The sequence below is a fragment of the Hevea brasiliensis genome, chromosome 3, assembly GCF_030052815.1.
Source record: "Hevea brasiliensis isolate MT/VB/25A 57/8 chromosome 3, ASM3005281v1, whole genome shotgun sequence".
NCBI lineage: Eukaryota > Viridiplantae > Streptophyta > Magnoliopsida > Malpighiales > Euphorbiaceae > Hevea > Hevea brasiliensis.
This window is the reverse complement of record NC_079495.1, coordinates 101,800,418-101,817,282: the sequence shown is the minus strand read 5'-3', so window position 1 is coordinate 101,817,282 and position 16,865 is coordinate 101,800,418. Positions and strand designations below refer to the sequence as shown.

Below are 16,865 nucleotides of genomic sequence, written 5' to 3'. Positions count from 1 at the left end.
TTCCTTCATAAATCCTAGACCAATAAAGCTTAAAAAAAATATTTATTTGTTTTGTTAAAATTAATAATTGATGGTTAAAGGTTTATGATTTAATTTTTTTTTCTCTTTTTTTTTTAATTATTCATATATTTTTCGTTATTTTATCTCAAATCTAAGACCTAAAAAATAGAAAGATTTCAAATTTTTAAACATAAAATATTAATAAATAATATAACCAAAATAAATCTACTTATAATTCTAAAAAAAAATAAGTGTTTGATTCAGTAAAGTAATTATTTATTTTTATTTTTTAAAAATAAATACTAAAATGATAAAAAAAATTAAAATGATTGACTAATATTAATAATGTTACAAATATTTAAATGATTTTTATCAATTAAATTATATAATTATACTAATTGTTAAAATTAAAACTAAATGTTAAAATTTAGAAGTAAATTAATAAAATTAAAAGATTTTGTTAAAATTGAAAATATGTATAAAAGTTTGAATTTCTTTAATCATTTAGCCTAAAATAACATAATTATACAAATCAAAATCCCCATTAACAAAATTAAATTAAACGAGCATTAAAATCCATAGTCTAATTAATCATATATCATAGTATAAGCATGGATGTTAAGAGCATAAAACCCAGTAAACCTACAAAAAAGGCATTCAAATGTAAACAAGCTTTTTCTATGGTATAGTATTTTATTACCAGGGCAACCCACAATTTGGAGAAAAAGGAGGGTTGACTGAATAACTTCAGCTCAGTTGTATTGAATCATCTCTAAATGAGGCCTCGAGTTCTAGGTCTGAGTTGGTGGAAGAAGTAATAAGGTCAGCTATAGTGTCACAAATTAAGTCAGGGACGTGGTTATATGTCAGCCACTGAGCCGCACATCCACCCAAGACAAGGGTCTCTCTTTCCACGTACGTGCAACAGTCATGAGTTTCTAATTCTCTATATATAAAAAAACAAGCTAGCTAGAGCAAAGCCAACCCATATTTTTTACCTTGTGATAGATGATACTATCGCCAACCCACAAGCACTATTTGTCCAAGAAAACAACTCCACTTTTCCTAATTTTCTCTCCACAGGCATTTCTCCAATAGATTTTGATTCCACCATGTCCAAGATTTATCCTGCAGAGAAGAGATGCAGCAGCCAAGATTTGTTCTGGAAGGAGAAAGAAAGAGTCGTTGATGACGATGGAGATGGTTTCCAACACCAACGTCGCAATCCATGTATGCTAACTGTGTGGAAGAGATCTAGCATGACTTTCCAGGGAACCGATGGGTTCACCGTCTTTGATCCTCATGGAAGATTGGTTTTTCGAGTCGACAACTATTCCAGGAAGAATCGTTATGCTGGAGGTGGTCTTGTTCTCATGGACGGAGTCGGCAATGCTTTGCTCACTTTGAAACCTCAGGTACCTAAGCTTAGTAACATCCCCATCCATTCAAATGATACCTAAAGTGCTTTTTTTTTTTGAGGTCAATAAGCTTAATGATTACGGAAAAAAAAAAAAAAAGCTTAATGATTCAATATATGAACAGATGCTGAGCATGCATTTCCAGTGGAATGCATACAAAGGAGAAGATGTGTACGGAAAGAATCCAAAGATGAAGATATTCTCAATGAGGAGCACATCAATGTTTTTCAACACTGGCAAAGACGTAGCAGAGATCTTCATGGGAGGGCTAACAAGACAAGGTCAGACGCCAGATTTCAGGATTGAGGGATCATTCAGGGCTCGAGATTGCAAGATCAAGACTCTCAATGGAGAGTTAGCAGCGAAGATGGCTAGGAAAAGAGTGAACACAACAATTTTGCTAGGTGATGATGTCTTTAACTTGGCTGTACAACCAGGTTTTGACACACAACTTATTATGGCCTTTCTAATTGTATTAGATCGCATTAGCGATAAGCCTTTTGCCCCTGTTTTGTGTTGTTAAATTGATCTTTGTATAAACCAGGGTAAACGTACATATTACACCTCAGTCACTCATAAATTTACACTTGCTTCAAAGGGATTTTTCTTGTTGAATATTGCAATTTCTTGTGTTTGTGTTTTAACCATTCTACTGCTTAATTCCCATCAACATACCTGCAGAATCCAAATGCCAACAATGGAAAATCACAATATTCTCATGTAAATTCTTTAGAATAATAAGTTGAATCAATTTTCTTCAAGTTGGGTTTGACAGACATTAACCCAAGTAGAACTTGCCGTTCACAGGCTGAACCAATGTTTGCTCAAATCCTGCCACCAAACCAAGTAGCCTTACGAAAGTTCGTGTGAACTTGGCCGGCGTATCAAAGGTAGGAGTCGCAAAGGGTTGAATTTGGACTTGAATTGACAATTCAAATTCAAAGCCTAAAGAAAGTAAAATCCATCGTCTGAATTCTCTCACTTAAAATTCAATCTGATTTCGATTTCAGTTTTAACTGGCAGAATACTTGTACTGTACGCGATAATATATATATATATATATATATATATATATATATGTATATATATATATATATGTCTATCATATTTAATTAGGTTATTAAATTATTATTAATTAAAAATTTTATTTTTTAATTAAAAGAATTTTAATCTTATTTAAAATATTAAATCTCTAAAACTTTAACAATAAATTTTAGCTAAATAAGTTGCAATTGCTCTCAAATTAATAGCCCTAATAGTCATAAGTTTTTGTTTTCAATGGCTATAAGTTATTATTTATAATAATAATAATAATAATAATAATAATAATAATAATAATTATTATTATTATTATTATTAAATCATTTTAAAATAATAAAATTAAAAGAATATTAAAGTAAATTAAAATTTATTAAATGTATAAAAGGAAGAGAGATAACCTTTACGTATTAATTTTCTTTCAAAGTAAATATGAGTCTTGATTTTACTGTCATTAATATTTTTAAATTAAAAATTAGGATACATGATAACAATTAAATACTAAAGTTAATTACAGTAAATGTGTTTAAAAATATTTTACTTTCCTTTAAAGTAAATGTCAATCTTAATTTTATTGCTATTGACGTTTTTAAATTAAAAATTAGAAAACCTTATAATGAATGATAAATATATTTAGTAATCAATACTTTTCTATTATTTAAATTTAGAAGATCAAAATAATTAAAGATTATATTTAGAAAATTAAATTATATAATAATTATATATTACAACTATTTAACAAATACTGAAAACATTACTATCAATAAATTCAATTAAAAAAATTGTCATTTGATATAAATATGATAGATTTAAAATCGTATATCTTCTTAAATTTGTTTTACAAAAATTTGGACTACCTTTTCGTCAAGAAGTAAAAATGGAATATATATAAAAAATAACATATGTGTTTATTGTTTATAATTAATAAATTAATTTAATTAACTCTTAAGTTTTCATTTCTTTAATTAAATTGAACTTTCTAAGTATTTGTAATAATAATAATAATAATAATAATAATAATAATAGTTATTTGTTATAATATTAAAGTATAATAATTAAATAATTTATAACTTATATATACATAATTAGAAAATTAATAATTTAATCATAATTTAAAAAAATTGCATAATTAATTAATAAAAGATATAGAGAATTTAATGAAATTATTTGACATAAATATATATAATTTAAATTTTTTTCTAAATAATAATAAAACAATAAAATATAATTAATATTAACCAAAATAATAATATTAATTATTTATTAATTATACTATAAAAAATATAAAAAAATAATGAAAATTAATATTAATATAAATTTTTTATACTATAACTATGAAAATAAAATTTTATTTATTTATTTATTTTTATAATTCTTTATATATATAACATTTAATATATAATTAAAAATCTATTTTTATTAAATGAATACTAAAATAAGATAAATAAAAATAAAATAACATTAAAGTAAATTAAAATTTATTAAATATATAAAAAGTAAAGAAAGGGCAATTTCATATGATTATTTTTATAGTATAATTTTAAATTATTTTATTAATTTTAAGTTATATAATTATTAAATTTTTATAATTAAGAATCATTAAATGAGAAATTTATAAAATTATTGAAATATATATAATATTTTTAATTAATTAACCATAAAAATTGTGATTAATGACGATAGTAAAGTTATTTAATGGTAATAGTAATAATAATAATTACTTACATTAATTATTATAGTTATTAAATATAATAATATTTATATGATAAGTGCTTCGTGACATCATTAAAGTTTAAAATACCATTTTACAATAATAAAAAAAAATCTTACTACTTTATAATGTCATGTGACAACACAAAAATTAAGAATATCATATGCCAGCAATATCTCTCTCTCTCTCTACATATATATATATATATATATATATATATATATATATATATATATATATATATATATATATATATATCTTCACTTATTTAACTTATATTTTAATCAAAATCAACAGTTAATTTTTTAAAAATTTTTTCATTATTTCAATTCAAAATTCCGATATAACCTAAAATCAAACAAGCCATTTCAAACTGATTCAAATTTGATTTTTATCAATCCCATTTTAACCAATTAATCAAAATTTCAATCCAACTTTAATTTCAGTTTAAATCTATCCAACAATTTGATTTTTAATTTTGATTTATAAAATAAAGATTAAAAATAATAATAATAATAATAATAATAATATAATAAAGAGTAATATAAATAAAGAAAATTCCACAAAGATAAATGTTTCTATAAAATATATTTAATATAATTAAAATTTTTCTTAATATACCTCCCTCTCCACTTCATTAAAAATTAAATTATTTATATTACTAAATTATTTTTAAAACTAATATATTTTACTTTTTTAATATATATTAAATAAAACATATTAATAAATTAATAAATAAAATACTATTTCAAAAGAGAAAATTTAAACAGATAAAAAAAAGTCCATTTTAAAAATGCTTGATTGTCTTGGTCTTGTCAAAGGGAAAACCAATTTGAACTGTCCAGTGTAAACTGTGTTATCCAGTGGGACCGTTTCCGAAATGTTAAGTTCACACCTGACTCTGCATATATTATCTTAAAGCCCAGGAGAAAGTATTTAGCAGATTCAGAATATAAATCAACAATAAAATTCTCCATTGACAACGAAGAAATAATAGTCAAATTCTCCATTATTGATATTAAGAAATAATATCGTATCCATGGAGATAATGCAACGCATAGATGCATGCCCAACAGCTGATACTCTTGCTAATAATAATTGGCTTTCCTAATAAAACCCACATTTCAATTCCTCAATTTCGCTATCAATGCCTTGGATACAATTCCAAGAGCAGTGTTGAGAACCAAAAAAAATATAGAAATACAAATATAATTACCTATCATGATTAACTCAGCAATTGCATGTGACCTTAACAATCAGATTGCGACTATAAATCACAACCCATTGGGTCACGTGTAATGTTAGTACAAGTTATTCCGGCGTCATCTATAAATGATAAAAGCAGTCACCTACTGTCCATGTGTGATCTGATCTCAGCTCAATCCCCAGATACGTAAGTCTTACCTTCATAATACCTTTTCTCACTCTCTGCCTTCTTCTCATTACGTTTCTGCACAGAGATTACAGAAGACGTTTATTTCTATTAGATTGAACCACAAAAACAGTACACGCACTACTGTCATTTTACCTAATCCCAATAGCCCCCCAACTATCTGACTAACAGCCAGTACAAGCACATAAAATGTCCCATAACCATCGGCAAAGATGGACGTTTTAACTTCTAGTTATATCTTATACTTCCATCCCTTTTATAATTGGCATAGAACATATTAGTTTACCCACTACTTCTACATATGATAGAATCAGGAAGTAAACCTGGTATGCTTCATGATTTGCCACAATCCTCCTAATTATCGTGGTAGTAGTAATATCCAGAGGGCTTCCCAAAACCTTGAAGATGCCCATCCTAATTGGAACAGCATATGGATTGCATTGTTCCTGCATAAGATCAAATGATATGTCAGACAAAAATATGCATGTGGTAACTCCATAATTGGTCTATAAGTACATTCATCAAAAGCAGCCAAGCAATTGAAATTTACCTTCTCATACTCGACATTCTCTGCTACTGTTCCATGTACTACCAAAGAGATGTTAAAGGTTGTTATCTGCAACCACCAATAATACACCAGTCAAACAAAAATTATCAGAAAAAAATTATGCATTCACTTATTCAACTGATCTTAGAGCAAAAGAAATGAAGTTGATTAATCACAAAACACTGACTAGAACCATCAAATATAATAACCAGAAAAAAAAGAAACATGAAAATTGTGATGTTATGCTACATGGCAAAAAATTTGCTGCACATGATTCGCCTAGAAATCATCACCATACAATTTGAGCAATTCAAACGGTTGTTTTGAAACAACAAAGGACAATAGAAAGTGTTTTGCATCTCTCTCAATAGCAACAACAATAAAAAAAAAAAAAAACCTGTCTCCACATGATTCACCATCATCCTCAAATAATCTGAGCACTTGCCAGAGTCATTTTGCAATCTTTCGCATGTGGACAAGACCAGACAAAAGAGAAAATACAAAAGCATAATTCCACTTCAAAAAATCAGTCGTTAAAATTTAAGGTTGGAATTTACAAGTGTGAAACACAAACAACCTCTTGAATGTTTTGATTAAAGCAATTTTTCCTTTGACAGTGCACTTCCAATGTTTTGGCCATAAAATTTCAAAACATTCAAAAACTATTTTGAACTGCAGCTTGTAGAAAGCTGCTTTTCCAAAAAGCAAGTCCAGACAGAATATGGGGAAGAACTTAGTTCATTTGTTAAAGTCTCAATGAGTCCAGTGATCCAGGATGAAATCTTGCTGACACTTTTCTTTTTTCAGTATGGGTGGGGACGAGAGGAAAACGCTGCAAAAAGAGGGAGGAAAAAAAAGGAAGAAAAAAAACCAAGAGCCATAATAGATTAAATGATATACTAACCATGTCTTTGGATACTTCACTTGGAGCACCAATTATCACCTCATCCACATATCGACAAGCCAAAACACTTAAACTTCTTTCATGAAGATTCATGATAGGGCGATGCACTCCTCTTTTAGCACTGCAAAACCAGTTTAGCAAACAAAACTAAGATATTAATCGACCAACTGTGGCTTCACCAGTCACCACTTACAGATGTCAATTTTGAGTACTATCTAATTATGAATATTACATTGTTCCACAAGAATGAATGAATAAATAAATATTAGCAACAGCACTTAAAGTAAACAACCATCTAAGGGGAAGTTCTTATAACCCGTTGAAGCATGAAGCCATCTTACCATCACAAGACTCTCTGCATATACCTGTGATTTAAGGAACCCTATGGTTTCTAAAAGAGAATTTCAAAAATAATCATGGAAATTAGAGATTACTTCCTCAAAAGTTTTTACACCCTTGCAGGTCCACTATATAGAACTCAGCAAGACACCAAAATCAACTATGCTCAAAAAAATGCTGAACTCAACCGGAAGGAATAAGCTTTGATGCAAACTAAATGTGATCAATCTTAATTCTCAAGAAAGATGTGACTTACGTCTTGACCTCAGAAAGGTCAAATACAGTACCAGGAAGGAATCAAGAGTCCAATAGTTAAACAAAAAATGTGTTAATTAAAACTCAAACTTGCTAGTTGCCAGGACAGAAGTCGGCTTGCTAAAAAGAAAACAGAACCCATAATTTTATTGGCACTGGACTCAAATGCAACATAAAACAAACATATGTAGGGAAAAAAATGCATCAACAATAGTTAAAAAGTTGAAGCACAATGATTGATAGGTACATGGAGACTTGACCAATCACCCAAGATGTGCATTTATAACATGCCCTATAATACATAAAAGAGGGCTAAGGCTTGCAGTCTGAACCATGGACACGTTCCTTAACACCTTAAATTTAACAAGTGCTATCATTAAGGGTGAACAAACTGAGCCGAGCTTTTGAATAGTTCAAGCTCGACTCATTACATTTTTTTAAGGCTCAAGCTTGACTCGAGCTTTAATATTATAGCTCGAACTCGGCTCGTTTTATATATACTAAGCTTAAGCTCAAGCTCGACTTGAGTTCGGCTTTATAATATAAACGAGCTAAGGTCAAGCTTAGAGCGAGTCAAGCTCGAGGTCAGCACATTTATAATATAAACAAGTCAAGCTCGAGCTCGAATCAAACTCGTTAATATTATAATTTAAAATAAAAATTAAATTTACCTTGTTAATAATTAGTTTTTTAAATTAAAAAAAAAAAACTTAATGGAGCCCATTTGGGCCCCACATGGTTGGCTTGTGCCAAATGCTGTATTGGGTTGGAAGGTCTTCTTTTTTATAGAGAAGCTAGATTCCCTGTCCCACATCGGTGCATTCTTTTTTTTTTTTTCCTTATGTGAGGCTAGTTAATTAATTGGTTATTTATCATAATTACTAGCTACGACTTGGCAACAAATTGATCTTCTCTATCAATCTCCACTTAGGTCCAAAGCTAGTTCTAATAATTATAGATAAAAATGATTTAGAAAGTAAAACATTAACTTGACTGTAATGCCATCCCAAGCCTTGCTTATATACATTACCTACTAATACAAAAACAAATTCCAATTTATTAATTAATAAGTTTTTATTTAAATTTAAATTTTCTATAAATATCTACAATAATAAAGACACGTTAACATAATATAATGTATAACGAAAATTTTATTATATTTATTATAATACTTATGAATGTTTATGATTTAAATATAATTAAAAAATACTTATAATGTAGTTTTGAATGAGATTGTAGTTTATAAATATGACATGGATTCATTTAATTATTAATTATAATTAGAATTTATTATTTTATTCTAATAAAATATATAGTAATTTCTATATTATTAGTTATTTATACATTTAAATGATATAAGATGTTATATAATATATTATATGATATAAATATAATAAACTCAATTACATAACTATATATGTACATACACACACACACACACACACACTCTCTCTCTCTCTCTCTCTCTCTCTCAATCTAATTTCATGGCTTTTTACTCAATAGTATTACGATTCTTATTTAATATGTGAACAATTTAATTTTTATAGAACAAGTGGACAATATTAAATAGGAAAATAATCATGAAACTATGTAAGTTTGAAGAGGGGGGGGGGGGGGTGTGTGTGTGTGTGTGTAATCTTTTGAAGATCCAAAATTCAAAGAGTGAGAGAGAAAAACAGAGATATTTAAAGGTTCAATAGAGAGAGAGAGAGAGAGAGAGAGAGAGAGAGAGAGAGAGAGTTAAAAGTTTAAGTGAGAGTGTCTGCTTAGAGAGACACAGAATGGGAGAGGAAAGAGAGTAATAATAATGAATTGATATTAGTATTAAATTTGAAACTTAAGTCTTTTAGAAGTTCAAAATTTAGATCGAAAGAGGAAGAGATGAATAGAGAGATGGATTTATGTTTCAAGTCATACCACCACCAAAACTTACTTAATGAGCCAGTCGCGAGCTTATAAACAAGCCAAACTCAAACTGAAGCTCAAGCTTGGCTTGTTTATTCAAAAAGCCTAAAATTTTCAACGAGCCTAAAATTCGAGCTCAAGTTTGGCTCGTTTAGAAAACGAGCAAAACCAAATTGAACTTTTATCGAGTTAAGCCTCCAGTAGCTAGCGAGTATCTTAGTTCGTTTACACCCCTAGCTATCATGTTGGTACAAAAACTACATAAATTGGAACTCAAGAGCAGAAGATGAAAATGAAGGAACCACAAAACAATAACCAGCCAACACCAGCTTCGAGGAACTTAATGACTTAGCAAGCAACACCAGAATGAGGACCAAATTTACAACCACGATATCACATTCGGCTTTCATTTCAATCATAAGCTAGGATCCCATAAGATTTCCCAAAATTTTTGAACTGGCGTTGGAACCACAAATGGTTTCTGAACATGGAGAACTCATAAATTGTTTAAACCATCTACTCAACCCCAATCACCGACATTCCTTGTCCAAGGATCTTGACACTTAAAGGATACTCAAAAGTTTCCTTAAAGCAAAACTAGAACTTATTATTGTAACATCACCCGAACCTTTCATAACCTAGCATAAAGATATAAGCCTAGAACAACACACTTATAATAAGCCTCTCTTCTAGTGTATGAGGTACAATACAAATGCATCTATTGCAATGTAGATTTCAATTAAGCACACACTTGCAGAAGCAGAAAAATAGAGTTAAGAAGATGAGACAATAGGAAGAAATCATGATACCTGACAGTCTGATCACTGTGTATTCCAACAAGAAGAAAATCTCCAAGCCCCCGAGCAACCCTCAGAATCTGTGCAATAAAGAATGGTTAGTGAATACTTGAGGTTTACACCAACTACTTCAACTCTATAAAGCCTTAATCTAAACTTTAAAATAACTACATGAATATTTGGGACCTTTTTATCTATGAAAATATCTGGTACTGGGAATTACAGCCTTTTCTTCCTATTTCTATCAAAGTCTTTTCAGGTCTTCCTCTTCCTGTTTTATTGCTTTCTAGGCTACCACTACTCATAATTCACTGTTTGAGTCCACAAGAAATATATCCAAATTTCCTGTCATCCCTTTCATTTGCAGGTTTTGAGTTGGTATAATCCAACCACAGCCCAAGAGTGTTTAATTTCCCTCCTTTTTACCCTCAATTGTGCCACTTCTCACTTTTCACACAAAAATCTTTATTCTAAATCCTCTAATGCCACTCATCTATCAAGAAGTCCAAGTCTTGCTATATGCTTTTGAACATATTACTCTTCCATCACCCAACACTAAGCACCATAAATCACACAATCATTGAGATGAACTCTTCCATTTCATCCATCGTCTCTAATTTTGCAAATTAAATTTTTATCAGCATCACTCTGCTTTATCAAGGATAGAATCTTATACATCACTATGATTGTTTAATGGATCTGCATATGGTCCTTCTTGCTACTCCCTCCAATTTCCTATCATCATGATTAACTTGCATTCCATATACTTGTTTTAGTTCTATTTAATAAAAAAATTGAAAATATTCCTCACTAAATCTAAGTTGAAACCTTCCCTTATGATGATTTCAACAACAAAACCAATGAATCTATGACGATCAGCAGCCACATATAACACAAAACTTCACCTTGGATAATTCTTTCAATTTAACCAAAATCCACCACAACAAAGGTAAGGACAGACTGCAGGTTCCCTAGTGCCAGACTGATGCAACAGGATACTCACCCATCTCACCTTCTACTATTCAGATACTAGTTATTGGACCACCACACACATGCACAGACTCATAATATTTCAATAAGTACAAAAAGATCATAGAAACAGCACAGTACACAAAATTTAGAGGGACTAAATAAGGGAGATTGTTAGCCCATACAAATCAAAGGTAAACTAAAATTACACAAGTGTTCAAATAACAGAAACAAACTAAAACAGACTAAAGATATTTAGGAGTAATGACAAATTGTTAAACAATACATTAGTGTTCAGCCACAAATGACAAATTTCTGTGATGGAATAGCTTCACAGCACAAAGAATTTTAATGTTCACAGCAATAAAGAAAATGCAAAGTGTTATGGTCAGCCACTCACAAAAATAGATTCTCTCAGTCCTAGCTGGCACAAACGCCAGGGGAAAGCATTTAAAGAAAAGGAAATAAAATAAAATAAAATAAAAGAAGCTTATTCATAGAGTATACCTCAACATGTCCAGCATGAAAAAGATCAAAAGCACCGTCGATATAAACTATGCGAGCATCAGGACCTGGCCCCTGCAAACCACAGTATGTACAAGTTCCCATTAAGAAATGACAACGTAGAAATTAAGCAACGTTTACCGAAGCAGAAATCATTTATAAAGGTAAAAACCCACAACGAAACCCAACTTGATATCACTTTGTCTAATTAAGAGCATAAAACTTTTTCAAGGGCAGCTGCAGTTGGTTTAAGGGAAAATTCATTCAATATAGGGAAACAATAAAATAAACACAAAACATAAAATGGTTTTGTGGATGAATTATCGTAATAGTCAATACCTTGCCATTGGAGAATTGAACAATTCTGCGAGAAGTAGGAAGAAAATGAGAAACGCGAGTACCAGCTCCAGTTCCAGATCCACCGTCTTCAAATCTCGGGCTATGACCATGGCTGAACTGCCTTTGCAAAGATGAGTGATTGTGACTATCACTAATTGATCTCTCTCGCGTACAAAGTAACATTCGACCTGTCAATTTCATATCATTAACTCATCAAATATTTCTTTTAACGATTCAAATCAGTCACATAATTTCGTAAACAAAACGAACAAACGAATAACAATACCAACTATATCGGTGCTTGAGACTCCTTCGGTGCGCTTAATCTGCTTGTAGCGGCCAGCCTTCTTAGCAAGGGCATAGGCATCGGTTCCATCGGGAAGAACACAAGGGTCATCCCCGTGGATGATATAATCGATATTATATTCTTCGAACAGCTTCTTCATGAATCCTTCTGTGATTGCATACGGCGCGTCCGGAATCACCTCGTCCACCCACTTGACGGCCTTAACCATGATCATTCTCTCGTGGAGAGGGGTAACAGGAGGACCTTTGTTAGCTATGATTTCGGCATCGCTCACGACACCCACCACCAATTCATCCCCAAGAGCGCGAGCTTGCCGGAGGGCGTTGCAGTGGCCGTAGTGCATCATGTCAAAGCAGCCGTCCATGTACACGCGTATCTTCTTCTTCCTCCTCATTCTCCTCCACTGATTCAAATCACCGCCTTTCAAATACAATCCTAATAGAGAAACTCCCACCGCCACCACCAGCCACGTCGCCACCACCTTTGCCTTCTCCGATTGGCCGCTAGCGTCGGAAGCCATTGCTTGAGAATTTTCGAATTAGGCACAGAAAAAAAAAAAAGAATTCCCAAATGCTGGCTTTATTCTCTGAAATGCAAATTACTTTGAACAATTTTCCACCCAACCTAACAGATTTGCCTTCCTCTCCACACCTCTCGCCTTCTTTAGCTTTTTTCTTTTTCTTTTAACCTCTCCTGAGGCGGTTTAGGGCTTCACTTTCGTATGTCGGTATCTGAGAATTGAAATGTGTGTATCTGAATTTTCGCGACCTGTTGAATTTGAAATGTATTTACGTAAACGAAAAATGATATGAAATTTTCTTAAATTATTTTATTTATATATAAATTAAAATTATTATTAACTCTTCTATTTTTAATTTATTTGCCCAATTTATAAAATGTAATTCAAATTTTAATAATTTCAATAGAAAATTTAGAGTGTATGATTTTATAAAATTTTTCAAAATTTCTTTTTTGACTTTCCACCCTGTGAAGAGTATTTGACGTGTCACCTCTGAGATTTGCAGCTGTCTTTCCTCGTTGAAAGCTTCTTGAGTATTTGTCTTAATTAAAAAACAAATTAATTAAATTTTATGTTTTTATTCTATTTATTTTTTTAATTTTTTAATCATTCTGATCGATAGTTTAAGTTATATATAATTTCTGTAATTTACAAAAATATTATATAATCATGTATTTTTAAAATTTAAACGAATCAATATGTTTTTAAAAAAATATTAAATAAATTAATTTAATTAAATAATAATTAAAGAAATATAGAGCAGGAATGGGTTTGGACCGAGCTAATTCATATCGGAAGATTATAAAATAGTGCATATATAAAATTAATATTCTCATTTTATAGAAAAGTAAATTATTTTTATAACATAAAAAATAAGTCTTAGGTAAATTTAATAATTTTTTATTGATGTTATGTTTGAGAGACTGTATTATCTATCATAGACTTGATCACATCCAGATCCCTTTAATCAAAGCTACAATCAAGTGAAACACATGTAATAAAACCTAATTAATTAGACATATACCTAATTGGCAAAGTCACATATAATTACAAAACATCAGCTTAATCACTTCATTCGAAATTAAATTCATTTAATTTTCTCAATACCATAATTTATTTTAAATTTATTCAAATTCAATTATTATTATTTAAAAAAATCTAAATTTATTTATTTTTATATTTTTAATTAATCATCCATATAAAAACTATTTTTTATTAATAATTTATATTTTTAAAATTAATAATCCTATAAAATATTTAAATTCTATTTATTTAAAATATAAATATATAAAAAAATTAAAAATATTATTATAAAAATAAATAATTTATATTTAATTTTTTATTTATATAAATAATCTCACATAGTAAATAGATAATAAAATTCAAATTCAATCTAAATTTATTATATATATTATTTATTAAACTTAAATTCATTCTAAATATTATTATATATTACTCAAATTTATTTTATTAGAATTTGATGAACCGTCCTGTCTTTTGGTTCAATAAATTGCAAATAAAGAAAAGAAAATCCAGCTAACTACGCTCTTTATGATACGAACATACTTTCTGTTGAGCAGAAGGTACAAACTTCAAGTAACTAATAACAAAAGGGGCAAAAATAAATCTTATATTAGAGACACATTATCAAGTTAGATCATACAAGAAAAAGAAAAAGGAAAAAAAAAAAAGAGGTGCCATCAATGATTCATTGTGAACGACTGTTAAAAAGTTCTCTCTAGCACTGTAGAGAGATTCTCTCTTTTTTTTGCTTTTCTTCTAGGGGACCAGCTTCTTTCTTCAGCTGAGTGTGTGACTATCCCCTGCCACAGTCGGGTAGGAGATGGCTCTCCATTTCTGCTCGGAGGTAGGATTCCTCTTTCCCCATCTCCAGTTAGGGTGTAAATATGTTTTTACCGGTTTTTAGGTTGCAGGTTTGTGCTTGTCACAGAGAATGCGGGTAATTTGAAGACTTACGTTTTCTTTTTACTGTTCATGTGGCTTTGCTTCGGCCAAAATGTTGGTTTCCAGCTTCGATGTTCTGGGGTTATTTATGCTCTTTTGCTATAGGTGGTTGCCATGGGAGAGTACTACTATGCCGCGAGGAAGTACATCTCAAAGGTCTTTAAGCATGCATAATTCATTGCCTGCTAACCCATGAAGGAGAGTTGCCGTTTTGAGCTCTATCAGTCAACTCGCACTGCAATTTATGAGTCCAGCACAGCCTGCATATGTTTAGTTTTGCTTCCTGGAAATTTGTCTTTTTATGAATTAGCGCTTTGCAGGAAGTTCTAGTTCAAGAGACCCGAAGATCTTCTTCCAGCCAATGGACGAAGACAGAGACATGCAGCACTCAAGTTGGATCTCCTCTAGTTGGTGAAGCAAGAGCAATCCTCGAAGCCATGAAGTTGGCAAAACGAATAGTACTAATTTCTGTGGTTTTTGAAACAGATTCTTCCCAAGTGCATCAAGCTATCATGTCTTCAGATCCTAGTTGTAGCTGGGAAATTAATGCCGCAATCTTAGCCATTAAAGCTTTAATCCCTCAGTTTAATTCAGTGGTATTCTTTCTTGTAAAGAGATCTGCAAATAGAGCTGCAGATAATGTTGCAAAAGCTTCTCTTTCTGGGAATATTGATTGTAATTGGATTAGAGCTGTCCCACACTTGTCCTTCTTCACTATTGCTTTGCACTAGGTTTAGGCCTTTGCAAGTTTCCCACAACTGCGTCATTCCAACTGAAGCAGAATAAAAAGTTGGCCAATACTAAAATTAAAAACTAAACGGCAAAAGGATACAAAATTTTACAAATCAAATTGCCGCCTATGCGGCACTTGCGGAATTTAAATAATAATAATTAAAACAATAAATAAAATAAGGTCAAATAATTCAAATCTTTATTACTAATTTTAATTTTTGGTTAAAAAAAATTGAGACTTTATCAACTTGATTCTCGAATTTTTATATTAATTCAATAAATTTTTATTATAGAAAATATAAGACTTATTAAGAAAAAATTTTATTCAAAATAATTTACTATTTTTATTTTATATATTTTTATTAATTAAATAATTTAATTACTAAATTTAAAATAAATATCAATTTGACTAAGTTATTGTTTTATTCATTACACCATAAAATAATAAAGACAAATTTATTCTGTAGTTATTTCGTAGTCACTGAGTTATATCATAATTAATACTTAAGTCCCTTTAACTTTAAAAGTAGTTGATATAGTTTACAAATGTTGATTTCATTAATAAATAGGTCTATTTATTTATTTTCAATTCAATTTTCAATTAGTTAATAATGTTGAAATAAATGTTATAAAAAAAGAGATTTTTTTTATTCATACAATACCAATATCCCTACACTCCGGTCTCCCTCTCTCCCTCCCATTTGTTACTCTCTCTCTCTCTCTCTCTCTTCTCTTTCTCCCCTCTCCATCCAACGAAATGGTGCTCAAACATGCAACTTGCATCGCTTTGAACATGTGAATCCAAGGACTTAAGCAATTCTTTTTTTTTTTTTTTTGTCAAAGGTAATCTTCCACTAAAAGAGCCTAATGGGCAATTATAAAACTGACCCATCGACCCAGCACAAGATAGATCCCCTAACAGAACTAACTGGGCCTAAAACCCAAGGCCCATGCCCATGGAAGCTGAACCCTATAGCTAGGTTTGTACATCACTACATATGTCACGATCCAAAATTCTGAACCGTGACCGGCGCATAATTTAAGTATTCTTAAATCATGCAAGCCTTAGCATAATATCTTAAATAAATATATTGTTACTTATTAATCCCAAAAATAGATAAAATCCAAATAAATAAAATGCTGAATAGCATCATAAATATCACATAAGTAAACTGCGGAGTCTCTACAGATTTTAAATAAAAACTTAAACTGTTCAATAAAC

At 30.2% G+C, this 16,865-nt stretch overlaps 2 protein-coding genes across 2 annotated transcripts; one reads left to right on the top strand and one right to left on the bottom strand.

Annotated features, from left to right (window-relative positions):
• The first annotated feature begins 891 nt into the window (after positions 1-891).
• On the top strand, positions 892-2,033 carry LOC110668762 (protein LURP-one-related 5). Its single transcript, XM_021830133.2, has 2 exons — positions 892-1,415; positions 1,543-2,033. The coding sequence occupies exons 1-2, from the start codon at positions 1,113-1,115 to the stop codon at positions 1,939-1,941; spliced, it is 702 nt and encodes a 233-aa protein (XP_021685825.1). The 5' UTR covers positions 892-1,112; the 3' UTR covers positions 1,942-2,033.
• Positions 2,034-5,158: 3,125 nt separating this feature from the next.
• On the bottom strand, positions 5,159-13,209 carry LOC110668728 (ethanolamine-phosphate cytidylyltransferase). The gene is made up of 8 exons (XM_021830068.2): positions 12,406-13,209; positions 12,120-12,307; positions 11,784-11,855; positions 10,320-10,387; positions 7,012-7,132; positions 6,111-6,176; positions 5,884-6,006; positions 5,159-5,617 (listed from the first exon to the last, which is right to left on the bottom strand). The coding sequence occupies exons 1-8, from the start codon at positions 12,944-12,946 to the stop codon at positions 5,546-5,548; spliced, it is 1,251 nt and encodes a 416-aa protein (XP_021685760.1). The 5' UTR covers positions 12,947-13,209; the 3' UTR covers positions 5,159-5,545.
• Between the last annotated feature and the right edge of the window lie 3,656 nt (positions 13,210-16,865).